The following is a 26,418-nucleotide window of genomic DNA, read 5'->3' on the forward strand; positions in this document are numbered from 1 at the left end:
CCCGCTCTTCAACCAGAACTCCAAGGTAAGAAGTCACTGAATTAAAGAATAACTCATGTTGAAGAGATGAAGACTTGGAAAAGTGCTCCATGCCATCATAAAGGGAGATAGAAAAGGGTCAACAGTGTTGGCCCAAGTGCCCATGACTGAAGGGTGCTGCTGCTAACTAGCTGGCAGGAAGACTTGGTATCACTAATGTCCAGCCAACTTCTCCCCCCCCCCAACTTCATCCCCTTCTTCAGTGTGAATATCAGCAATGTGGCTAAAGGGAGACTCCAGGAGACTATGGCTAAGGCCTTGCTAAATCCAGACTCACCACATTCCTTTCTCTCCCCTCCCCTACTGCTTCACCTACTGTAGGACTTTCCCCATCATGTTCCCATGGGCAGAGGTGACAACTGCAAATCTCCCAGTCCTTTTTCTTGTCCTTCCTGAAGACCATTATGCTGTCTGCTTTTTCCAAGTCCCCAGAAACCTCTCTGATCCAAACGCTTGATGGCCTGGTCCAGAAAGGCAGGGTAGTGTGACATAGCAGAGAGGGGCATCTGTAATGAGCCTGTGAGAGGGGGGTTACAGAAATCTCACAGAGACACTGGGGGTTGATTCTGGAGTCACACAGGGCAACGGCAGTGTTCTGTGAGGTGTCCACATCTGAGCTGGCCTCCCACACTCCTCATACACACAGGGCTGTTGAGAGACACGAGTCTCTGCCTTGCACACCACACACAGTGCACTGCAGTGTCTGCAGTGTCCCTCTGGCTCCTGCAGCCACTGCCAGAGGCTGGGAGGCACCTCAGCCCTGCAGTGCTTTGCCCTGCTCTGCCCTCCTCTGAGATGCCCCAAGGCATGAGGAATGGTCACAGGGACCTTGCTTCAAGGAAACACATCTCAGAGCTATTTTCAGGTGCCTTCCCAAGGAATGTTACTTAACCTTGTGACACTGTCTGCCCCACTGGCCTTCATGAGACTTGTAGGAATGGCTGATGGCATTTGTGCTCACTCCTGTTCATCTCTCTCTGTGTGTATGATATGCCTGCTGGCACCAGCAGCAATGGGTTTCCCTTTATACATCTCCCATGAACCTGCAGGGGGCCCTGCTCTTCTCCTGGACATCCTACTTCCCAGGGAGCCTTTATGAGATGAGCAATGAGCAGTGGACTGGCCAGCCATTGCTGAACCTTCTTCCCATGCAACCCATAGTTCTGAGCTGGTGGTGATGCCCTGCAGAGTAAGAAAAATGACAAAAAATGATAATAGAACAAACCTTGAGCATGCACTGTATTGTGGGTCATATGCAGAAAAAAATAGGCTATGTTTTTGATTTTGAAACATCTGCAGTCATCAGTCTCTTCAAGGCATCCTTGAGCTCCTGGTTCTTCATGCTATAGATGAGGGGGTTCACTGCTGGAGGCACCACTGAGTATAGAACTGCCACGACAAGATCCAGAGATGGGGATGAGATGGAGGGGGGCTTCAGGTAGGCAAACATGCCAGTACTGACAAACAGAGAGACCACGGCCAGGTGAGGGAGGCACGTGGAAAAGGCTTTGTGCTTGCCCTGCTCAGAGGGAATCCTCAGCACAGCCCTGAAGATTTGCACATAGGACAACACAATGAAAATAAAACAACCAAATACAAAAGAAAGACTGAAAACAAGTAGCTCAACTTCCTGGAGGTAGGCATCTGAGCAGGAGAGCTTGATGATCTGGGGAATTTGACAAAAGAATTGGTCAACAGAGTTGCCTCGGCAGAGGGGAAGGGAAAATGTGTTGGCTGTGTGCAGGACAGCATTGAGAAAGCCACTGCCCCAGGCGGCTGCTGCCATCTGGGCACAAGCTCTGCTGCCCAGGAGGCTCCCGTAGTGCAGGGGCTTGCAGATGGCAACGTAGCGGTCGTAGGCCATGATGGTGAGAAGGGAAAACTCTGCTCCAATAAAATAGACAAAAAAGAAGACCTGTGCAGCACATCCTTGATAGGAGATGGCCCTGGTGTCCCAGAGGGCATTGGCCATGGCTTTGGGCAGAGTGGTGGAGATGCAGCCCACGTCGAGGAGGGCGAGATTGAGGAGGAAGAAGTACATGGGGGTGTGGAGGCGGTGGTGGCAGGCTACGGCGCTGAGGATGAGGCCATTGCCCAGGAGGGCAGCCAGGTAGATGCCCAGGAAGAGCGCGAAGTGCAGGAGCTGCAGCTCGCGCGTGTCTGCGAATGCCAGCAGGAGGAACTCGCTCACAGAGCTGCTGTTGAGCATTTTCTGACATTGAACACGGCTGCCTATTTGAGAGAAAATGGTAGAAAAAGTTATAGAAGATTTCTTTGTGGAAGAACTATTGCAAGCCTTAGAGTACACCCCAGTCCAAGGCTCAGTATGTGAAGACATTTTCTGCAGCTCTCTTCCTTGAGCTGTGGCTGGTGCTAGCTGAGAGTGACACTGGAAGAATGGGTAGTTGTGGGCTCCCTAGCATTCCTTCCTCCTGTGCAGCAAGAGGAAAGCAGGAACATGAGGGAACCTCAAGTGCCTTCTACTTGTTAGTTGTCGCAAACAACTCATCTGAGTGCAGAGCTGAGCCGTAGGTATTTTGTTTGCTTTATTCTATCCCAGTAGGCCTGGCAAAGCTTAGGATAGGAATTGGGTTGCTGAATGTCCTCAAATTTCCTGTGCATTCCTCTTGATACCCTGTGGGAGTGTCCCTTGGTGAAGATCAAGCAGAGCAGCTCTGCCCACCAGTCCTGTTCTTAGCTGCCCTGTGTCACCCCTATGTGTGTTGCAGGACCATCCCGTTAGACTGTTTCCCTGAAAAAACGGAGAAGACACTGGAGAAGGCTGCTGAGGGAGGAGCGCCACAGAAAGCCAAATGGAGCTTGTGAGCTTGTCTTCTTTTCCATGGCTGCAAGAACTATGAGGCACTTGACAGAGAGCCTGACATGGCCTGCTCGAGCAGGGTGTTCTGGGCAGACCAGGGAGACCTGGCCTATGGCTATACAAGAGGTTTCTGCCAGACTTCCTCACCTCGCACTGCAACCCAGCAGGACTCTCAACGCCTACTGCATTGCCCACTGCCCTCTCAGAAACAAGACCCAGCACGAGACCCTTCCAGGACCTGCAGCTGCATGGCCCTGCAGCCAGACACTTACCTTGTCAAGGGCTGTGCAGGTTTCTCCTGCAGGCAGCTCTCAGCAACCTCCCACTGCCAACTGCCTCCAAGCCCTCTCTCCTTCTCTCCTCTCTGTGTGCCAGCTGCGGTCAGAGCCCCCAGCCCTGCTGCGCTGTGCAGAGGAGCTGCTCCTGGCCACAGCTGTCTCTCTGCACCAGGATCCCTTTTGAAATGAGTTTAATCTGTTGCAGGAGCCCAGCCCAGCTCAGCACCAGAGGCCTAGATCAAGGCACTGCAATCACCCCTCTGGGGGCTTTGCTGATGAGCCCACGAACCTCAGGCACTCAGAGACAATTGAAGACATCTCTGCTGAAGTCCAAGTCAGAGGCAAGTTTCCTGCAGTGTCCCCCTGAGGGTCAGCACTGACACAGCCTCCCTTGGAGCTCGTTAGAGCAGAACCCTGGAGGCAGTGAGGACAAGGAGACAAAGGCAAATGCGAAGGTGAAACTATGTGTAAGAAAAGTGGATGTGTGTCAGCAAGCACAAGGGCCAGGCCTTGACCCCTGTCCTCTGGGAAGGGAGATCCTTAGCAGTCACACCTTGCTCAGGGCTCTTTGTGGGGCAGTAGGAAATGGGGATGTGCATGGCCAAGTGAGGAGAATGGTACGAGCCCTGCCTGGTTCATGGGTGGCGGCAAGGAGGCAATGAGGTCCTGGTGTTTTAATGAGAAGCAGTGTCCTCATAAACCTGAGTAACAGAGACAACAGCCATAGCTGTCCATTTGGCTAGAGCTTAGGAGGAGATATGTTATACTCATTGTGATGGGGCCTCATTGATTCATTTCAACGTTGTACAGAACCTCAGAGGTGTCATACCACTGTTCTTCTCATGGCATTACACTGCCCACCACATCCCACAGACCCCAGCAAGAGCCCTGACACAGACGTGGTTGTGCAGGATCTCCCCTCCCACTTCCAGGGATGAGGCCTTGGCTCTTCTGCTTCGTCAGAAGAATACAAGACTTTTTTCAGCACAGTGCTTTGCCTGTCTGTAACCATGGCCTCCAATTATCTTTCCTAACAAGGCCCTGGGGAGGCTTCATTAGTAACAGCCCTCAGTGGGCCCATTAATGCTCCAAATCACTTCAACTTTTCCTCCTGACTTCACTTTCTCAAGCAGTTGCATTATTCTCCTCTCAGTACCTGAGCGTCATAGCATCAGACCAAAATACACCATGGTACTCATTAAAATGCAGAAACTCCTGACATCTCTTCCATAGTTTTCTTCATGACTTCAAGACTTGTACAGCTAATGGCAGAGCTTGGATGAAGTAGTTAAGAAAGAAGATTTCAAAAAAACAGCTAATACAAAACTTTTTTTTTGTTTTAAAGGCTGAATTTTGCTGTATTTCAGTTTGGAGCATCATTCTCCAATTGCTATTGATCCAGGGTGACTTCTTTGGAGGCCTTGATCGGGAAGAAAAACAGAGTCTGGAGGTCTGACACCTCCACTGCCAGCAGTAGTCTTTGTCCCTGTAACTGTAGCACAGTTCAGCACATGGAAAACTTTTTAAGATAATCAGGGAAAAAATAAAAAATAAAATAAAATAAAATAAAATAAAATAAAATAAAATTAATTTGAAATGACCGTTGGATCCTGAGAAATTTAAAATGAATATTGTAAACAACTGGACATCCAGGGTGTCTCTTGGGTCTTCTGTGGAAAACTCAAGGTGAAAAGTGAAAAAAAAAAATAAAATCTTCCTGTGGCTTTAGCTGTACCCATGAGATTGGCCTCTTTTGGGAAATTGTCCCCCTCCAGCCACACAAACCTAAACTGAGTAATGTGAAAAGACCTGCCTAGTCAATAGAGTAGGGCAAAGTCCTACTTCCTGTGCTATAGATGCAGAAGACAAAAAGAATTGCAATGTGCCCGACACTGCTCTGGGACGTGTCACCCAGGTCAGGCAACTTTACCTTAGTGCTGACAAGTCCATCACTAAAGCACGCTCCCAAGCTCTACATCTACACCTTGGCTCTCCAGTCAATGACCCAGCTCATGGATGGCAATCAGGGAGTCTCGGTTAGTGCGACGCTGCCTCAGGTGCACCACCATGGTAGCCATTGGCACCTGCTGTTCTTCAGCCCTCAGCAAACCCTCAATCGGAGGGTTCTGTGGAAGGCCAAGCAAGGTAGACAACTGTTTCATGTCCTTTGTCTCCAAGGCAGCTCTGCCAAAGCCCTACCTTGGAACTTTGAAGTTCCCTCTCCTGAAGCAGTCTATGCTGAGGATGCACATAGCCTCCGAGCGAGTCCCAATGGGATGCTTTTGTCATTCCTTCCCAGTTAGACTCACTTCAGCCTCCAGTACAGTTAATGCTTGGGATCCTGCCGTCACTCCAGAAATACAGGTGGGTTCTACCTCTTTCTAGCTTGATGGCATTAGGGTACTCTGTGCACCGGTGTCTAGTAGAGCCTGATACATTTTGTGGGTCTGATGTGCCAGGCCATAATAATAATTCTATCTGTGTCTACAATAATAATAATAATAATAATAATAATAATAATAATAATAATAATAATAATAATGAAAATGAAATATATAATAATAATAATTTATTGCTATTGTTGTTATTATTATTTCATTTGTGTCCTATTAATCTGCTTTTATATTCACTCATAAACTTTTACTTTTTTTTTCTCCCTCTTCTCTCCTGCAGCCCATTGGATGAATATCTGTACAGTTCTGAGCTGCCTGCTGGGTCAAACCACAGCAAGGCTTTTTGGTGCCTAGCATGGAGCACAAAGGTTGAGATGACAGATCTGACCACAGCATTTTAAAAGTAAATTGTTATAAGCATTAGATCAGTTTAACAGTTGCTGATCACAGTATTGATATTTTTGATCCGGGGTCTGTGGTGCTTATTTTCAGAATTGTGTTGTACAGCACATTACTAATTGTCATCCATGGCGCGCTCTTTATCCGTTCTGGGGGCTGGTTTAAGGTTACTGTTTTGCTGTATTGGATAACGCTGACTTATGACAGGATAAAATAATTGCTCCTCCATATCTCAGGAACCATCTCTTCATCTCTTAGACATTATTTAGAATTACACTCTTTTAAACTCTTTGCCTTTTCTCCTTGGGGAGTAAACCTATGCAGGGTGGGTGGAACTGGGATGGACAGTGGGGGATGCTTTTCACCACTTCTTCCCTCTCTCTTTCTCCTGCACCTCCCCCTTCTCCTCCAGGACAGGCATATAGCCTGTCCAAAGCCACTCCAAACCCTGCAACAGGCCCTGCAGGCACTCCAGCTCCTGAGGTGGGCCCAAAGTTAAATTGACACTCGTGACAGGCCCTATAGCTACTCCCAAACCTGCGATAGGCCCTGCAGCCACTCCAACTCATCCAAAAGGCCCTGCAGCCAGAACAACTCCAGTGATGGGCCCTGCAGCCACTCCAGCACCTGCAATGGGACCCATGGCTGGGCCAGAGAACCAGCCTGTGCCAGTATCGGTTGCCTCTTTATGCAAGAGAAAATAATGGGTGTAAAAGTCAGTTTTTCTTTAGAAAGGAAAGAAACTCAGGCACCCAGACAAGAAAGGAGGAGGAAGTAGAAGAGGCAGGTTTCTCCTAAGTTGGTCCATCATGGAAGCAGGATGACGAAGAAGAAGAGGTCATATAAGCATCAGAAACCATGTGATCCCTATCCCAGTGTAAGCTACGAGACATGGGAAAATATTTTAGCCATCATCTCGGTGAGCACATTGTCAGCTGGCTGCTCCAGTGCTGAGAGAAGGGGGCTAACAGTCTGGATTTAGAGGGCAGGGAAGCCAAGCAGCTGGGATCCTCCTGTAGGTGAGAGGTGATTGAGAAAGCCAGTGGAAAAGGGCACAAGGAACTTAATCCTCTCAGGCCTGAAAGAAAGGTATTCCTTGAAGGAAGACCTTCTATGTCAACCAGGCAAGTGGACCACCATGCAGAGGGGTATCCTGTACCTAAGGGAATTACCCATGCTGAAGGCGATTTGTAGAAACCTAGAAACTAACAGCTGTCCAAAGATCCAGATAAAGTCAACTGCACATGACCCATGTGACAGAATTTTATAGAGAGCGCACCATAATCATATGCCAATTCGTTGGCAGTAATGACCAGGAAAGTCCAAGAGGAACCCATGGTGGATGAATCGGCTAGCCAGCTATGGCATTACAAAGAAAGTCTCTCTTCTTCCCTACGAACCTGTGTCTCGTCTATGGAGAAACTGTCTGAGTAGGTCCAAGAACTACAAGAGAATACATCTTCCTCCCTACCTGTATGAACCAATACCTCAGCTCTCAGGTGTAAGTGTCCCTCTACTCAAGAAAGGTGATATAGTGGGTACATACCACGTGCAGCTCTGTGGTTTTAACTGTGTGATCACGGAGAAGCCATGAGTAAATGGGATGGAAAATCTACCTCCATCCTAGAGGCATGGATACATGAAGCGCAAGGAAAAACATTCACAAAAAGTGGTTTGTCTGAGAAAATTGCTGCTCCTGTTTCTAGTGGGCAGTCCTCCAAACAGAGTAATGAATACTATGAGCGGGACTAGAGGGGTTCTACCTCCGTCTGGGGGGAGGAAGGAGGCAACTGAGTGTATTGGACTTTGAGGATTACTCGCTTGGCACATCAGACCCACAGCAGGTGTTAGGTTTTAAAGGACACCAATGCACAGTGTAGTGTAATGCCATCAAGCTAAAAGGGCCAGAACCCAATTGTATTTCTGGAATGATGGGAGAATCCCAGTAGGTAACTGTACTGGAGGCTGATGTGAGTCTAACGGGAAAGAGTGGCAAAAGCAACCCCTTGAGACTGGCCCAGAAGCTCTGTGCATCCTTAGTATAGACTCCTTCAGGAAAGGGTACTTCAAAGATCCAAAGGCTTACCTTTAAACAGTTGTCTACCTTGCCCACTCTCTCACAGGGCCCTTCTGCTGTGGAGGTGCTGATGGCCAATGAGCAGCAGGTGCCAATCGCTACCACAACAGTGCACCTGAGGCAGTATTGCACTGACAGAGACTCCCTGATTCCCCTGCATGACCTGGTTCATTGACTGGAGAGCCAAGGAGCGATCAGCAAGGCTCTCTCACCCTTTAATAGTCCCATATGGACAGTGCAAAATTCTAATGGGGAGTGGAAGATAATGGTGGACGTCTGTGGACTGAATGAAGTCCCACCACTGCTGATTTTGACGTAAAACAAAGCAAGATCAAAGGACCTACACAGGAGATCCTGAGGCAGGCTGGCCAGGTTCAGGGGGACCCCTGCCTGGGGACGGGCTGTGTATTGTTCAGTGTGTGGTGAGCAACTTCACTGTGCATCGCTTGATTTATTAAACTACATTATCACCATCAGCAGCAGCAGCAGCAACATCTCTTCCTTTCCTTTTGCAATCAAACCGTCCTTATCTCAACATATTAGCATTTCAGGGGTGAGGATGAGCTACGTGGTGCTGAGCTGTATGCCAGGACAAAGCACAACATGCTTGACAACCACAATCCAAAGCACAAATCACACTTTAAAAAATTAGTCTCTGGCATCTACAGAGGGAAGAGGTCAGTGATGACTTCAGTCTCCTTCAATCAGCACACCCCAGCAGAGACCCTGCTGCCTTCAGGAGCTGTCAGCCCTGAGGCCTTGGGGACACCTCGAGGGAGCCCAAGGGCACAGAGTAAGCTATGCCATGGTCGGGTGCTGTGCTGCTGAGCTGGGCCGGGCTCTTGGGCCCAAGCAGAGCTCCTGGCAAGAGGACAGTGCTGCAGAGAGAGAGCTGTGCCCAGGAGCAGCTCCTCTGCACAGCGCAGCAGGGCTGGGGGCTCTGACCGCAGCTGGCACACAGACAGGAGAGAAGGAGAGAGGGCTTGGAGGCACTGAGGAGCGCAACAACAGAGGGCAGAGTGTGGCAGGACACATCTGCAGGCTCTTGACACCGTGAGGCTCTGGCAGCAGGGCAATGCAGGTGGGGTTGCCAGAGGGGTCTCCTACAGCTGGCACATCTGATGGCTGATAGCATCTGTCAGGATGGGTCTCTCTGTTTCTCCAGAAAGGAGTGGAAGATGCTTTAGAGAATGGCATTTATAAGGGGTCATTTTCAGAAGAAGATTGAGGCTTTGTTTATCTGAAGGAGAAGGCTTTTTTTTTTTTTTTTTTGGTTCAGTGCTTTCTGATTCCTGCACTGCAGAGGAGGCAAGTTTGAGGGTACTTTGTTTTCAGGATTGTACAGGAGACTGAGAATCCCAGAGCATTGCACAGAGAGATCAGAATGGAAACAATGAGATTCTGACAGGTTCTCCTGTAAAGAGAGAAGATCGCCTGGGGGGTGTGCTAAGATAGGGAATACGTTTTCTTCATTTAAGTCTGTTCTAACTTTGATCTGCATTCTCATCTTCAACAGGCATCTGTGCTTAATGTCAGCAAATGCCCAACAGCAGCTCAGTGAGCGAGTTCCTCCTGCTGGCATTCGCAGACACGCGCGAGCTGCAGCTCCTGCACTTCGCGCTCTTCCTGGGCATCTACATGGCTGCCCTCCTGGGCAACGGCCTCATCCTCAGCGCCGTAGCCTGTGACCACCACCTCCACACCCCCATGTACTTCTTCCTCCTCAACCTCGCCCTCCTCGACGTGGGCTGCATCTCCACCACTCTGCCCAAAGCCATGGCCAATGCCCTCTGGGATACCAGGGTCATCTCCTATCAAGGCTGTGCTGCTCAGGTCTTCTTTTTTGTCTTCTTGATTGGAGCAGAGTATTCCCTTCTCACTATCATGGCCTACGACCGCTACATTGCCATCTGCAAGCCCCTGCACTACGGGAGCCTCCTGAGCAGCAGAGCTTGTGCCCAGATGGCAGCAGCTGCCTGGGGCAGTGGCTTTCTCAATGCTGTCCTGCACACGGCCAACACATTTTCCCTGCCCCTCTGCTATGGCACTGTTGTGGACCAGTTCTTCTGTGAAATCCCCCACATCCTCAAGCTCTCTTGCTCAAATACCTACCTCAGGGAAGTTAGAGCACTTGTTTTTAGTGTTTTTTTGGCCTTTGGTTGTTTTATTTTCATTTTGGTTTCCTATGTGCAGATCTTCAGGGCAGTGCTGAGGATGCCCTCTGAGCAGGGCAAGCACAAAGCCTTTTCCACGTGCCTCCCTCACCTGGCCGTGGTCTCTCTGTTCGTCAGTACTGCCATATTTGCCTACCTGAAGCCTCCCTCCATTTCCTCTCCATCCCTGGACCTAGTGGTGGCATTTCTGTACTCAATGGTGCCTCCAGTAGTGAACCCCCTCATCTACAGCATGAGGAATCAGGAGCTCAAGAATGCAGTGAGGAAATTGTTTCCATACTTGCTTCTTTAGCATCTGTGATGTATTCAGAGAATGTATTCTTAATAATATGCAAATATTTTGATTCATACTATATCGTATCATTTTTATCATTATTAGTGTTATCATAACATTTTCATTAATAATAATCCTAACAGAAATAAAAGGGTATTCGGGAAAATGACACAACATTTTAAAAATTATTTTTCTCTGTTAATATTTTATTTTATTTATTTATTTTTTTTGTAGTGTAGTTCTCAGCATTCTGAATGTTACATTTTGTCTTAGCTTTTACCATATCATTTAATGTACACAGAGATCATGTTTCCTTTGTTGTTAAAGACAATAAAGATACCAGTGGAAATTCATTAGTCTCAGTATCCTTCTCTTTCCATCTCCTCTGGAGCTGGGGGAGCATCCTCAGCATCCTGAAGGGGCTCAGGGCCAAGAGCCCAGCTGCCACGCATAGGAACAGTGTACTTGGATTAGACCTTGTGGATCTAGGTGACAGTCCTGTCGTCTCTATAGCAGGGCCAGCACAAAGCCTTTTCCAGGTGCCTCCCTCACCTGGCCATGGTGTCCGTCTTCCTCAGGCCTGTCATGGTTGCCTGCCTGAAGTCCCCCCCCCATCTCCTCCCCATCCCTGTACCTGGTGGTGGCAGTTCTGTACTCAGTGGTGTCTGTAGTGTAGCACGTCCTCATCTGTAGCATGAGGAGCCAGGAGCTCAAGCATGCCTTGTGGAAATAGATGGCTAGATGTGTCTTGGATGCAAATTTCTGATCTGCTTCTGCACATGACTTGTAATGTCAATAATTATATGAATAGCCAATATACCTGTGGCGTTTTGTTTTGTTTTGTTTTTCGTGGTTCTGTTTCTGTATATTCTTATTACATCAATTCAGCTAATAACACCCATTAAAACGATATGGATGTACCTGTTGAATATAGTTTATAGACTCTGTGCATGTGAAACCATGATCTCTATGAATTTAAACTTCAGGAAGTTAAAGTTCAATAGGCTTTTTTGTCTGACATCCTTCCTCTGAGACCTGTTCTGGCTCTGCAGGGGCAGTGCCCATGTGCAGGGGTGCAGAGGAAAAGAGTCCCATCCCAGCAGCACGGCCAGGGAGCACCAGCGCTTGGGGCATGCAGAGCTGCTCTCTTGCCACTGCCGCCCTGTCCTGCTGAGCCCTGCTGGTGGGGTCAGGCCCGGCTGCTCCTGGAGCTTGGTGCCAGTGCTGTTGTGGGGCTGAGCTGGGACTGCAGGCAGGGACAGGCAGTGGGCACGGCAGTGGCACAGCTGGCCTCCACTGCAGCACTTCCCTCCTAAGGGGGGATCTCCTCCGAGGTGGACTGAGCAGAGCTCAAGTGCTCAATCTGGTGTGAGCAGGCAGAGGAGAGCTCTGCAGCCCCACGGCACACAGCAGCCCCAGCAAAGGAGCCTGGCGAGTGATTCCTTGCAGCCCTGGGGCAATGGCAGTGACCCCATGAGCTGGGTCTGCCTCCCAGCCTGCCCAGCACGGCCCTGCAGAGTGCCCCTGTGCACCAGGCACCACAGCCCCCTCGCTCTGCAGAGCAGCACCGCCAGCTGGGGCTGGGGCTGGGGCTGGGGCAAAAAGGGGGTGTTTTGTAGGTGTGGTATTATAAGCTCAGTGGTGCGTCAGAAACACTAAGTCCAGCAGGAAGCAAATGGCTGTTAAACGTCTTGTGAGGTGACTGCATTCTGAAGTAGCTGACAGGTCACCCTTGACTCCTGGCTGGGATCTGTGCCTTTAGGCTCACATCTGCCAGTGTCCATGGTAGGGCAGCAGAAGGCACTTGCTGTGCATGTAGTTTCTGAGATCGGCTCTTTCTAAGTACCTGGTATGCCCCATAGAGGAAGAGGTCTTGGATAGGGGTTTTCATGTCAGAGGTGTCAGCTTTTGCCTGAAGTCATCCTTTAGGACTGCTTTCAGTTTTCGACACAGAGGGGGCCACTGCCTCCAAGATGCTTGGGGCAAACTGAACCATGCATGAGGGTTTGGAAAAAGGTACCCTGGGTGCACAGAAGCCATTCTGTATCCAAAAGTTGGAGGCAGGAAACAGAATTTTGGGGTGGTACAAGAACTGCTGGGCACATTGTGCAGGGTTCACCTACAGCCTTTGTGTTCTTTTCCATCCTGACTTAGGTGCCACGTCAGTCTCAAGAAAGGAGTAGCCAACAGATATGAGACAGATACTATGAGACAGATACTATGAGACAGATACTATGAGGCACAAGGCTTGGCTGTGTCTAGCCAAGAAGCTGCAAGGCCAGCAGCAGGCCCCTGGCTTGGAAGCTGCTGCTGAGGTGACTTGTGTCTGGTTGGCTGAGAGGCCGCAGGGAACCTGCTGGGTTGGGATGGAGGGGTTTCCACCCTGATGGAGCTTTCTTTGGTAGTAGGAAAGAGCAGGAGAGAAAAAAGTGCCACAAAGTGTTCCAGGAAGGCTGGCACTGGTCACAAGGAGTAAGATATATCCCTCAAAGGGTCATGCTGTGGTGCCAGAGGTCACCCTCTGATCAGACCCTGGCTTTGTGTTTCAAGGAACAGCTGGGGAGGACTGACGAGACATTGGTGAAAGTAAGGCATGAGAGCAAGGTGGTGAACAGAGATGTGTGTCTCCAGACTTCAAGAAAACAGGGCAATATCTGGGACAGTATTGGAAAGGCTGCAGAGAAGGCAGAGGGTGCTGGTAAAAAGGGAAGGCCCAACAGCCTTGAAGGTTTTTCCCCTTGGCAGTAGCTTATGAGGAGAGATGTTATACCCATTGCAATGGGGCCTCATTGATTCCTTGCAAACCTATGCAGCAGCTCAGAGGTGTCATACCAGTGTTCTTCTCATGGCATCACACTGCCCACCACATCTCACAGACCCCAGGAAAAGCCTTGAGCCAGACATGGCGGTGAAGGATCTCCCCTTCCAGTGGCTGGGGTCAGGCCTTGGCTCTTCTGCTTCACTAAAACCAACAAAGACTTTTCTCAGCACAGTGCTTTGCTTGTCTGCAACAATTATCTACCTTAACTAATCCCTGGGGAGGCTTCGTTAGTAACAGCCCTCAGTGGGGCCCATTAATACTCCAAGTCACTTCAGCTTTTCCTCCTGACTTTACTTTCTCTAGCAGTTGCATCGTTCTCCTCTCAGTACCTGAGCTTCATAGACTAAGCGCTACAATACACCATGGAACTCATTAAAATGCAGAAATTCCTAACATCTCTTCCATAGTTTTCTTTAAGGTTTCACGCCTTGTGCAGCTAATTGCAGAGCTTGCACAACATAGTTAAGGGAAAAGATTTCACAAAGCACATAATAAAAATATTTTCTTGTTTCAAAGGCTGAATTTTGTTGCATTTCAGTTTTGAGTATCATTCTCCTATTGCTATTCATCCAGGGTGACTTCTTTGGAGACCTCCATAGGGAGGAAGAGCAGAGTCTGGAGGTCTGACACCTTCACTTCCAGCAGTGGTCTTTGTCCCTGTAAGTGCAGCCCAGCCCAGCACATGAAACCCTTTCTAAAACAAGTCACGTTTTTTTTGGGGGGGGATAAAATAAAATAAATAGAATAAAACTGAAAAGAAAAGAAAAGAAAAGAAAAGAAAAGAAAAGAAAAGAAAAGAAAAGAAAAGAAAAGAAAAGAAAAGAAAAGAAAAGAAAAGAAAAGAAAGGAAAAGAAAAGAAAGGAAAAGAAAAGAAAGGAAAAGAAAAGAAAGGAAAAGAAAGGGAAAAGAAAGGAAAAGAAAGGAAAAGAAAGGAAAAGAAAGGAAAAGAAAGGAAAAGAAAGGAAAAGGAAAGAAAAGGAAAGAAAAGGAAAGAAAAGGAAAGAAAAGGAAAGAAAAGGAAAGAAAAGGAAAGAAAAGGAAAGAAAAGGAAAGAAAAGGAAAGAAAAGGAAAGAAAAGGAAAGAAAAGAAAAGAAAAGAAAAGAAAAGAAAAGAAAAGAAAAGAAAAGAAAAGAAAAGAAAAGAAAAGAAAAGAAAAGAAAAGAAAGGAAAAGAAAAGAAAGGAAAAGAAAAGAAAGGAAAAGAAAGGAAAAGAAAAGAAAGGAAAAGAAAAGAAAGGAAAAGAAAGGAAAGGAAAAGAAAGGAAAAGAAAGGAAAAGAAAGGAAAGGAAAAGAAAGGAAAAGAAAGGAAAAGAAAAGAAAGGAAAAGAAAGGAAAAGAAAGGAAAAGAAAGGAAAAGAAAGGAAAAGAAAGGAAAAGGAAAGAAAAGGAAAGAAAAGGAAAGGAAAGGAAAGAAAAGGAAAGGAAAGGAAAGAAAAGGAAAGGAAAGGAAAGAAAAGGAAAGGAAAGGAAAGAAAAGAAAAGGAAAGGAAAGGAAAGGAAAGGAAAGGAAAGGAAAGAAAAGAAAAGAAAAGAAAAGAAAAGAAAAGAAAAGAAAAGAAAAGAAAAGAAAAGAAAAGAAAAGAAAAGAAAGGAAAAGAAAAGAAAGGAAAAGAAAAGAAAGGAAAAGAAAAGAAAGGAAAAGAAAAGAAAGGAAAAGAAAGGAAAAGAAAAGAAAGGAAAAGAAAGGAAAAGAAAGGAAAAGAAAGGAAAAGAAAGGAAAAGAAAGGAAAAGGAAAGAAAAGGAAAGAAAAGGAAAGAAAAGGAAAGGAAAGGAAAGAAAAGGAAAGGAAAGGAAAGAAAAGGAAAGAAAAGGAAAGAAAAGGAAAGAAAAGAAAAGAAAAGGAAAGAAAAGAAAAGAAAAGGAAAGGAAAGGAAAGGAAAGGAAAGAAAAGAAAAGGAAAGAAAAGGAAAGAAAAGGAAAGAAAAGGAAAGAAAAGGAAAGAAAAGGAAAGAAAAGGAAAGAAAAGGAAAGAAAAGGAAAGAAAAGAAAAGAAAAGAAAAGAAAAGAAAAGAAAAGAAAAGAAAAGAAAAGAAAAGAAAAGAAAAGAAAAGAAAAGAAAAGAAAAGAAAAGAAAAGAAAAGAAAATTGAAATGACCATTGGAACCAGAGAAATTCAGACTAAATATTAGTAGGTACCTGGTCATCCATTGTCTCTCTTGGGTCTTCTGTAGAAAACTCAGGATGAAAAGTAAAGACATTTACTTTTTTTACCCTACTCTATTGTCCAGTCAATAGAGTAGGGCAGTCCTACTTCCTGTGCTGTAGATGCAGAAGGCAAAAAGAATTGCATTGTGCCTTATACTACCCAAGTACGTGTAACCCAGAACAAGTCTTACAAGGAGCAGCTGACGGAGCTGGGATTGTTCAGCCTGGAGAAAAGGATCAGGGGTGACCTTTTTGCTCTCTACAGCTACCTCAAAGGAGGCTGTAGCGAGGTGGGGGTTGGTCTGTTCTCCCACGTGCCCAGTGACCGGATGAGGGGGAATGTGCTAAAGTCGTGCCAGGGGAGGTTTAGGTTGGATATTAGGAAAAACTTCTTTTCTGAGAGGGTTGTTAGGCATTGGAATGGGCTGCCCAGGGAAGTGGTGGAGTCACCATCCCTGGAGGTCTTTAAAAGATGTTTAGATGTACTGCTTAGTGATATGGTTTAGTAGAGGACTGCTTAGTGTTAGGTCAGAGGTTGGACTAGATGATCTTGGAGGTCTCTTCCATCCTAGATGATTCTGTGATTCTGTGATCGTCTAGTCAAACCTTCTTCTAGGGACAGGGACAATTTCCATTAGATTAGGTTGCCCAAAGTCACCTGCCAACTGGCCTTGAACTAGGGCTCACCTATCTGTGTTAGAGTTTAAGCAACGGTTTGTTGGGAGGATTTGGTGTTCTGCATCGGTTGTCAGGTCTGTGGCTGGGGTATGGACAAGCTTTGTGGTTTATGGTTTTCTTTAGGTCTGCCAAGAAGTCGTCTAGGGTTAAATAAAGTGTTTTAATGCTAGTGTTAAGGGAAGGGATTAGGATGAGCAAGAGAGTAAAGGTAAGGAAAGGGGCTATGGGCTGAGTTCTGCTTGAAGGGATACTCTGAGGTCAGGTATTACTGCAGGGGATTTCTGTCAAGGTGTTGGAGCAACATTCAGGTTTTGGGATTAGGGTTACTGGTCCAAACAGGGTAAGGGTTTTACATGACTGTTTTAAGCCAGTTTTAAAGCACCATCAATATTGCATGAAACCTCTTACCTCTACAAAATCGTTAATTTCTGCTTCCCAAGCTCCTCTTCCCTCCCCTAAATCTCACTTCCCTCTTGGCCAGGCTTCTCCTGTCATCCTCATATTGGTTTTCTTATTGGGATCAGCTTTCTGTTGGCTTTCATAATCTCACAGTATCTGTCTCACTCTGTTGGCTACTCTGTTCCTGAGACAGAAGTGGTGTTGTAGTCGGTAGGGAAAAGGGCACAAAGTTCTGTAGGAGCATCCTGCACGTTCCCATCCACTCCACACCTCCACAAAAGCGTACATCTTATGAAGAAGCATTGGTTCCAGAATGACTCCTATGGATCCAGGGTAACATTTTGCAGGCCTTCGTGCAGGATTTACCTCCTCTCAGGCATCTTGGAGGCAGTAGCCACCCCTATGGAGAAAACTAAAAACACCTATGAGGTATGAGTTTAGTCAAAATTTGAGATCTCTGACATGACAACCAGAGGTGCTGCTCTGCAGAGTGAGTGGGCTGTGGTGCCTGGGGCATGGGGGCACTCTGCAGGGCCATGCTGGGCAGGCTGGGAGGCAGACCCAGCTCATGGGGTCACTGCCATTGCCCCAGGGCTGCAAGGAGTCACTCGCCAGGCTCCTTTGCTGGGGCTGCTGCGTGCCCTGGGGCTGCAGAGCTCTCCTCTGCCTGCTCACAGCAGATTGAGCACTTGAGCTCTGGTCAGCCCACCTCAGACAGGCTTTTGGTCCGTGGGCTCCATTCACTGCTGTCTCCTGGGCTCACGCTGGCCTGACAGAGGAGGCCGGAGAGTGATTTTTTGCAGGCCTGGGTTAATGGCAGTGATATTTCCTTGTTTCTCACGGCCTTCTCGCATGTCTTTCTCATAACCCTTCCCACTGCCCAGCACTGCCTCCCAGGTGGGAATAAGTCAACCTTCAGAAGGGCCTTTGGGCTTCCTTCATCATCCTGGTGCTTATTAGGATCTTCCTGACTCCCCACAGAGCTCAGAAGGAGCCTTCTTGTCCGGTGTGTGGTCCTGCACTGGTTCTGTCTGGGACAGAGTTACCTTTTCCTGTAGAAGCCCACACAGTGCTGTGCTCTGCTTGAGTAGCTAGAACAGCAGTGGTATCACGGTTCTGTTTTGTCTACTGCTGAGCAATGCTTTCACAGCATCAGGGATCCCTCTAGTCCCCCCTCCCCAAAGAGCCAGCAGGCTGTGGGTGTGCAAGAGACAGGGAAGGGATATCACTAAGGCAGCTGACCTAAACCAGCCACAGAGATATTCCATATCATATGATGTCACACTCAGCAATAGAAGGTGGAAAATGGAAGGAGAGGGGAAAGCTGAGCTCCCATTATGAAAATGTCTGTCCTTCTAAAAATCAGCTATATCTATTGAGGCCCTGTTTCAAGGAAGTTGTCAAGCATCACTGTCACAAATAGCTTTTGCTATTTTTTTTTTTAATAGTTTCTTTGGTAGTTCACAGGAGATAGGAATACACTGCAGCTGAGACCTATGAATTTCTGCTTGTTTCTTTATTGTCTATAGCTACACAGAAAGCCTGGCTTTAGATACACATGAGACGATTAGGAAAAGCAAGGAGATAAATGAACAGGTAGGAGGCTAACAATGACATTAATTAAATCCACTCCACAACTTGAAGAACATATTTATCAAGAAAAATAACACCAAATTACTTTCCTAACTGTTTCTGAAATAAACTCAGAATGTAAAGGCACACTATTGTTTCTTAAGAAATATGTATTCAAACAATTTCCTCAGTGCATCCTTGAGCTCCTGGTTCCTCATGCTGTAAATGAGGGGGTTCACTGCTGGAGATAACATGGAGTACAGAAGTGACACCAGCAGATCCAGGGATGGGGAAGAGATTGAGTTGGGCTTCAGGTAGGCAAACATGATCGTGCTGACAAACAGGGAGACCACGGCCAGGTGAGAGAGGCACGTGGAAAAGGCTTTGTGCCTGCCCTGCTCAGAGGGCATCCTCAGCACAGCCCTGAAGATCTGCACATAGGACAGAGCAATGAAAACAAAGCAAGAAACACCTAAACAAAAGCTAAATGCAATAAACCCAACTTCCCTGAGGTAGTAGTCTGAGCAGGAGAGCTTGAGGATGTGGGGGATTTCACAGAAGAACTGGTCCACAGCATTGCCTTGGCAGAAGGGCAGGGAAAATGTTTTGGCCGTGTGCAGGACAGCATTGAGAAAGCCACTGCCCCAGGCAGCTGCTGCCATCTGGGCACAAGCTCTGCTGCCCAGGAGGCTCCCGTAGTGCAGGGGCTTGCAGATGGCAACGTAGCGGTCGTAGGCCAAGACGGTGAGAAGGGAATACTCTGCTCCAACCAAGAAGAAAAAAAAGAAGACCTGTGCAGCACATCCTTGATAAGAGATGGCCCTGGTGTCCCAGAGGGCAGCCAGGTAGGCCCCAAATACTGGTGCTCCCTGGCCGTGCTGCTGGGATTGGACTCTCTTCCTCTGCACCCTTGCACACGGGCACTGCCCCTGCAGAACTAGGCCAGGTCTCAGAGGAAGCACGTCAGACCAGGCAGTGCAGGCTCCTTCCTGAAGTTCACAGACAGACGGGCTCTTTGTGTATAGTCACTGAGCTAGACATGAAAATACATATTGAAGTTGAATTGGGATGACCAATATCATTTTAGTGGGTAACATTAACTGAACTAAAACTAAGGAAATCGGTTAATAAAATGCACACAAACACACAAACACAAAGGAACAGAATATGGGCTGTTCCAATAAGTGACATTATGACTCATCTGCAGAAGCAGACTGACCACTTATTCTCCTGAAACACATTAAGTCATCAATCTCCACAAGGCTTCCTTGAGCTCCTGGTTCCTCATACTGTAGATGAGAGGATTCAATACTGGAGGCACCACAGAGTATAGAAATGCTACCACCAAGTCCAGGGATGGGGAAGAGATTGATTTAGGCTTCAGGTAGGCAAACATGGCAGTGCTGACAAAGAGGGAGACCACGGCCAGGTGAGGGAGGCACGTGGAAAAGGCTTTGTGCCTGCCCTGCTCAAAGGGCATCCTCAGCACTGCCCTGAAGATCTGAACATAGGACAACACAATGAAAACAAAACAACCAAAGGCTGAAGAAAAACTAAACACAAGTGCCCCAACTTCCCTGAGGTAGTAGTCTGAGCAGGAAAGCTTGAGGATCTGGGGGATTTCACAGAAGAACTGGTCCAAAGTACTGCCGTGGCAGAGGGGCAGGGAAAATGTAGTGGCCGTGTGCAGGACAGCATTGAGAAATCCACTGCCCCAGGCAGCTGCTGCCATCTGGGCACAAGCTGTGCTGCCCAGCAGGCTCCCGTAGTGCAGGGGCTTGCAGATGGCAACGTAGCGGTCATAGGCCATGACAGTGAGGAGGCAATACTCAGCTACTACAAAGAAAGCAAAGAGAAAGAGTTGGGCAGCACATGCTTTATAGGAGATGGCCCTGGTGTCCCAGAGGGCATTGGCCATGGCTTTGGGCAGAGTGGTGGAGATGCAGCCCACATCGAGGAGGGCGAGGTTGAGGAGGAAGAAGTACATGGGGGTGTGCAGGCGGTGGTGGCAGGCTACGGCGCTGAGGATGAGGCCGTTGCCCAGAAGGGAAGCCAGGTAGATGCCCAGGAAGAGCGCGAAGTGTAGGAGCTGCAGCTCGCGCGTGTCTGCGAATGCCAGCAGCAGGAATTCACTCACTGAGCTGCTGTTGGGCATCTGTTATTTCTTTGAAGTGGTCCTGCACAAAGAGAAAGAATAGTAATAATGTACAGCAGACTTATCAGAGAAAAATTCAATTTTCTCATTTAAAACCATCAAAAAGATTTTCCACTTGCAGGCAGTTATTTTGAAGGTCCCTTTAATGACTTCCAGCTGATACTGAGTCTGTCTGGGAGAAGAGTGCTCTTCTGTGGGCAATGGAAGAATCAGTCCTGCACTACAGCTCAAGGCAGCAACATGGTAGGAACATGGTGTAGTCTCACATTCACTTCAGTTCATATCAGATTTCCCCAGTTTTGCTCAAAGTTCATCACAGAGCAGACACATGGAGATTTATGTATTTATTTGTTTATTTGTTATTTGATTTGTACTCTTTGTTCAGCTGCTCCACCACATCTGAGGAGTCCTTCTAATGCATAAATCCTGGGCATTCAGCTGCACTCCAAGTGAAACCTTGTAGATCTCCAGAGTCACAGATACTGCATTTTAGAGCAGAGTGCCCTTCAGAGAGGAGAGCCAGTCAATCCATCAGTTCTGGTCTCAGCTGCCCTGTGTTGGCCGGTCTTTGAGCTACAGTGCAATTCTGCTTCTATGTCCCTAGAGTCATAGAATCATAGAATATCCTGACTTGGAAGTGTTCCACAAGGATCATCAGATCCCACCCCTGAATTTGTACATGACCACCCAAAAATCAGTCTATATGGCTGAGTTGCCCAGATGTTTGACTTCTGACAGCCTCAGTGCTGTGACCACTTCCCTGTGGTGCCTGTTCCAGTGCCTACAGAACCTGGACACTGCTGAGTTTTTCTAAAACAGAAATCCTGTGCATTCGCCCTGCACTTGAAGGGAAACCTTGTGTCTGCTCAGAGAAAAAGAGACTGTCCCTACAGTGCAGAGTGTCCTTTAGTGAGGACAGACAATCTGTCCATCAGTGCTGGTCTCAGCCACCATGTGAGTGTTGCAGGAAAGTTTTACTCAGAGGTTGATCTGAAAAGAACCTGAATACTGCTGAGAGCAAAGGAATCCAGGCACAAAGTGCCCATCTCCACACCCCTCACCCTGTCCCTGTACTCCACGTCCCACAAGCACACCAAGGGCTCACCCCATGGACATGTGAAACCCCCATCCACAGCCAGCCTGGGAACAAGACCAGCAGCAGCATGGCCAGCTGGAGAAGCCAGGAGGAATGCCAGAGTGCTGCTGCCAGGGGAGGCAAGGCCAGGGAGGGACAGACGGACACTCAGCAGACCCTCCTGTGCTGTAGCTCTGCCTGCAGAGGACACAACTCCTGCTCTTTGCAAATGATCTGTGCTCACTTCAAGCCAGCAGAGACCTCCGAAAGACAGGGATGTCTCCCAGCACTGGGCATCGGGTGGCTTACAGCTCGTAAAAATCAGCTAGGATAAAACCTGAGAGTGCCACATTATGATGATGCTGGTGCAGTCCATGAGATGATGTTTGGGAAGGTACTTTACAAATTTGATCACCGAGTTACTGGTTTCTCAATGCAATGCTCCAGCAGTCTCAGTCTCCTGTACAATCTTGAAAATGAAACCTGCCTCCTGTCCACTGCAGGAGTCTGCAAGCACAGACTGCAGAAAAAGTCTTCCCCTTCACATATGCCAAGCTTCGATCTTCCTCCTGAATTGCCCCTCAAAATGCCATTATCTAAAGCACTGCAGAAACAGAGAGACCCACCCTACCAGATGCTATCAGCCATCGGATGTGCCAGCTGTAGAAGACCCCTCTGGCAACCCCACCTGCATGGCCCTGCTGCCAGAGCCTCACGGTGTCAGGAGCCTGCAGATGTGTCCTGCCACACGCTGCCCTCTGTTGTTGCGCTCCTCAGTGCCTCCAAGCCCTCTCTCCTTCTCTCCTCTCTGTGTGCCAGCTGCGGTCAGAGCCCCCAGCCCTGCTGCGCTGTGCAGAGGAGCTGCTCCTGGGCACAGCTGTCTCTCTGCAGCACTGCCTCTTGCCAGGAGCTGCCCTTGTGCCCAGGAGCCCGGCCCAGCTCAGCAGCACAGCACCCGACCATGGCATCGCTTGCTCTGTGCCCTTGGGCTCCCTCGAGGTGTCCCCAAGGCCTCAGGGCTGACAGCTCCCCAAGGCAGCAGGGTCTCTGCTGGGGTGTAGTGGTTGAAGAAGACTGAAGGCATCACTGACTGCTTCTCTTCTGTAGATGTCAGAGACTGATTTTTAAGTGTGATTTGTGCTGTTGGACTGTGGTTGTCAAACATGAGTACAAATGTTTCCCTCCCTTAACCCCTATTCTGTTCCCAGTGTATTGCAGGACACATCAGCCATGACAGGCAGGGATCATTTCACCCCTCCGAACGTGTTCTAACAAAAGAGGGGGGACCAGAATGCTGTAAAAGGTTTCCATGAAGGAAATAGGGCACTAAGACACCATTCATTGAGTTTCCCTAGCTGTCCATCTGGGAGATCCTCTACCCATACACAAATATCTTCTTCCCCTGTTAATTGTCCAGCACGGTGACTGGGATGTGGAACACCCTCATCACTATGCTGGTGCCTGACACCAAACACCTGCAGATGTGTGGAGGAATGGTTAAGTGAAGTAGGTCATGTGAATGTTGAGCAACTAGGAGGTCGCGAGCTAACAAAGTATCGAACGCAGCTCATATGAGTCTGAGAAAGTGCGTAAATGAGTCTGAGAAAGTATGTAAAATCTGGGAGGTTTCAGGGAGGTTTCAGGTACAAGGACATGATATCTGTTGGTGGTCTGGGAAAGTACTAACTGTGTTATTTCAGTTGATGGGAGTGAGAAACTAGCTGATAAAATAGAGAAATGCACTAACCAATCATGAGCTTAGCTTTTGCAATATGTATGAGCTAATTATATTGAATTAGATAAAAGACGACTGAGCTATCCAATAAATCGAAGTTCACTGATCACTCATATTGAGCGTCTGTGTCTTCCTTCCGTCGACAACAAATGTCCTCGCAACACAGATGCTCGTCGCCTTCTTCCTGGGGGAGGTTTGTCCTCCTTGCACAGCTCCAGCACCCTGCGCCAGATGCTGGCCAGCTTCCTGGCTGGGGACAGCACCCTCTTTGCTCACAGAGGTGGCAGCACTCTCAGCTGCACCTTCTGCATGACCCCAGTACTTCCTGCTGGGGGCCATGCCCTACGGTCAGCCCTGGGCTGTATGCCACCCCTGTTCTCTGCAAGGCTCAAGAAGTGGAAGGCCTGACTCCAGAAGACAGCTGTACCCGAACCAGGGGAATTTCTCTCATGTACAGGAATTCTTTCTCCTCCTCCCAGCTCTAGCATTGTGGCCCCTGTGTCGTAGACACCTCTTGAGTGGTTTTGCCCCATTGCTGGAGCTGTACTGCAGTGCCACGGTGATATTCATGGTCTTTGATTTCATAATCTACATTTTGGATCCAATCTACCTCTTCCCTCGCATACAGTTTTCATGTGCGTGCATCCTGTGTTGGTAGGCTCAAGCCCTTATCCACTTGCTCTTCTGTCCTCATGAGTGTCACTGTTTCCTATGACACCATGATATCTCCATGTGAAGTGCAGAACAGTGCATAACATAAGCTACTAATACAATCAGCAAGTCAAAAATAAATAAATAAATAATAAATCAGTATCTTATTTCCTTCAAGCATTTGGTACGGCATCTTATTTATTTATTTATTGTTTGTTTGTTTGTTTGTTTGTTTGTGACTGTACAGCAATCATAACATTAGTCCACACAGGAACAGGACATACTCTTAGGCATGAATAAAATTTCTCTTTTATTGAGAAGAACTTTTGGTCTTCCTCCTCAGAGATTTTAACCAAGCCCTTTCCCAAACCATCATCATCCTCCCTGTCCGTCCTCAGGTTGCTTAGAGGTGGTGTGGGAAGGGCAAGAGAGGTGCTGGTGGAGATGCAGATGTCACCATAAGACCTCTCTCAAAGACCTTGGAAAAGCCAGATACAGGAGAGACGTTGCTCAGGATTTGGAAAAGGCAGAGGTAAAAGGCATCTTCTACAAGAAGGGTAAACAGAAAGCTGATTAAGCATAACTAAGGATTAAAATGCCATCCTTAAATCTAGCCTTCAAATCAAATCTAAATTAAAAGCCTCAAAACTTGTCGTTATCCTAAACCTTGAGCAGGATCCTTGAGCAGAACACCAATCCATCCCTCGATGTCCTTGCCATTCCCTTAACCCTGGAGGGTGACCTCTAATTCCTAAACATTAACCTGATCATCTAACCCTCAAAGCCCTCCACCATGCACACAGCACATCTCAGCTTCAACCCCACTCCTATCCCTATCTTCAGCTTCTTGTCCCCTTGGGGCAGGGCAGGGACTGTGAGGTCCTGCAGCAGTCCCATGGCATTGGAAGAGACATGTGAGGTGACAGGTATGTGATCAGATCCGAGGCCACAAGGAGGAGCTGGCTGGGAAGGCTGGAATGGGATCAGGTGTGCCTCAGGATGTGCTGGGCCTGCAGGAGGCACATGGCTGTGAAGGAGTTCTCATTTCTACCCTTTTTAAAAATGGGAGTGATGTTTTCCTTTTTCCAGCCAGCAGGGAGTTCACCTGACTGCCAGAACTCTTCAAATATGATGGAGAGAGGCTTGACAACTACATCAGGCAGTTCCCTCAGGACCCTGGGTTGCATGTCATCAGGCGCCATAGACTTGCATGTGTTTAGTTCCTTCAGGTGGACTCAAACCTGCTCTTCACTTACAGCAGGTGGGACTTGGCCCCTCAGCCTCCATCCATGGGTTCAGAGAAATGAAAGACTTGGGAAGCCTGACTGGCAGGGAAGACTGAGGCAAAGATGCTGCTGAGTACCTCAGCCTTCTCCATGTCTGTCATTACCAGTACACCCTTCTCATACATCAGATGGGGTACAGTCTCCTTGGCCTTTCATATCTGAACAATGTATCTATAGAATCTATTCCTGTTATTCTTTGCATCCCTTGCCAAGCTCAGTTCCATTCATGCATTGCTTTCCTTTTCCCATACCTCCACATCTGAAACTGAAACATGCATGAAGGCTTGGGAAAAGTAACCCTGGATCCACAGAAGCCATTTGGGAAAAAAAAAAAAACATGTAGGTCGGAAGCATGATTTTGTGGAGGTGCAGAGCTGATGGGCACATTGTGCAGGATGCGCCTAAAGACCTTTGTGCCCTTTTCCCTCCTGAGTACAACGCTGCTTCATTCTCAGGAATGGAGGAGCCAACAGAGGTGAGACAGATACACTGAGATGTTAAATGCCATCAGAAAGCTGATCCCAGTAAGATATGGGGAGGTCAGGAGCAGCCTGGACAAGAGACATGTGAGATTTTGGGGTGGTAAGAGGAGCATGGCCAGAAGAAATTAATGATTTCATAGAGGTAAGAGCATTCATGCAATGCCGGTAGTGCAATAACACTGACTTCAAAAAGTCACATATGGACCTTACCTTACTTGAACCAGTAATTTTAACGCTTAAACCTAAATGCAACTGCAACACTCAGAAAGGAATCAATTTTCTCTCTTGATAATCGTAATCCCTTCCCTTGACACTAACATTAAAATGCTCTATTTAACTCTAAACTCCTTGGCAGAGGTAAAACACCCGTAAACCACAGAGCTTGTCCATACCTCAACCACAGACGTGACAGCACAAGCAGAACACCAAACAATCCCACTAAAACTTTGCTTAATCTCTAAGCCAGAAAGTAAAAAGAGATACCGAGGGGGCTAGAGAAAGCTCAGCTCTGCCTCAGCATCTCCTGCCCCAGCAGCAGGAATGTGACTGTGGCAGGGACTGTGAGGTCACTTCTGTCTCTGCACTTGATAGGGCAGCAGCAGGAATGTGTCACAGAAAGGGACTGTGAGGTCACTTGTGTCTGGAGGTGGCAGGTCAGCCTTGACTTCTCCCTGGGATCTGCACTTTTGGGCTGACATCTGGCAGTGGCCCTGCTAGGCCAGCACAAGGCACCTGCTTGGCATGCTGACTGGGGGATCCCCTCTGCCTCCAGAGCCAGGAGGACCCAGGCAGAAAGAAGGCCCCCAGATGGGTTGTCCTGTCCCTTCTGCTTGAGTCCATGAGTGGGCAGCAGCAGGCACAAGGCTTGGCTGTGTGTAGCCAAGAAGCTGCAAGGCCAGCAGCAGGCCCCTGGCTTGGAAGCTGCTGCTGAGGTGACTTGTGTCTGCATGGCTGAGAGGCC

The 26,418-nt window shown here is 47.9% G+C and overlaps 3 protein-coding genes across 3 annotated transcripts; 1 reads left to right on the top strand and 2 right to left on the bottom strand.

The window, feature by feature from the left end:
* Positions 1-1,309: 1,309 nt before the first annotated feature.
* Positions 1,310-2,248, bottom strand: LOC311216267 (olfactory receptor 14C36-like; the record flags this gene model as incomplete). The annotated part of the gene is made up of 1 exon (XM_084297816.1): positions 1,310-2,248. The coding sequence occupies one exon, from the start codon at positions 2,246-2,248 to the stop codon at positions 1,310-1,312; it is 939 nt and encodes a 312-aa protein (XP_084153942.1).
* A 7,298-nt stretch (positions 2,249-9,546) lies between these two features.
* Positions 9,547-10,473, top strand: LOC311216268 (olfactory receptor 14C36-like; the record flags this gene model as incomplete). Its single annotated transcript, XM_084297817.1, has 1 exon — positions 9,547-10,473. One exon carries the CDS (start codon positions 9,547-9,549, stop codon positions 10,471-10,473), a length of 927 nt encoding a protein of 308 aa, XP_084153943.1.
* Positions 10,474-19,313: 8,840 nt separating this feature from the next.
* On the bottom strand, positions 19,314-20,228 carry LOC311216681 (olfactory receptor 14C36-like; the record flags this gene model as incomplete). The annotated part of the gene is made up of 1 exon (XM_084298206.1): positions 19,314-20,228. The coding sequence occupies one exon, from the start codon at positions 20,226-20,228 to the stop codon at positions 19,314-19,316; it is 915 nt and encodes a 304-aa protein (XP_084154332.1).
* Positions 20,229-26,418: the final 6,190 nt, after the last annotated feature.

This window comes from Netta rufina, assembly GCF_964035555.1.
Source record: "Netta rufina genome assembly, chromosome: 18".
Classification (NCBI taxonomy): Eukaryota; Metazoa; Chordata; class Aves; order Anseriformes; family Anatidae; genus Netta; species Netta rufina.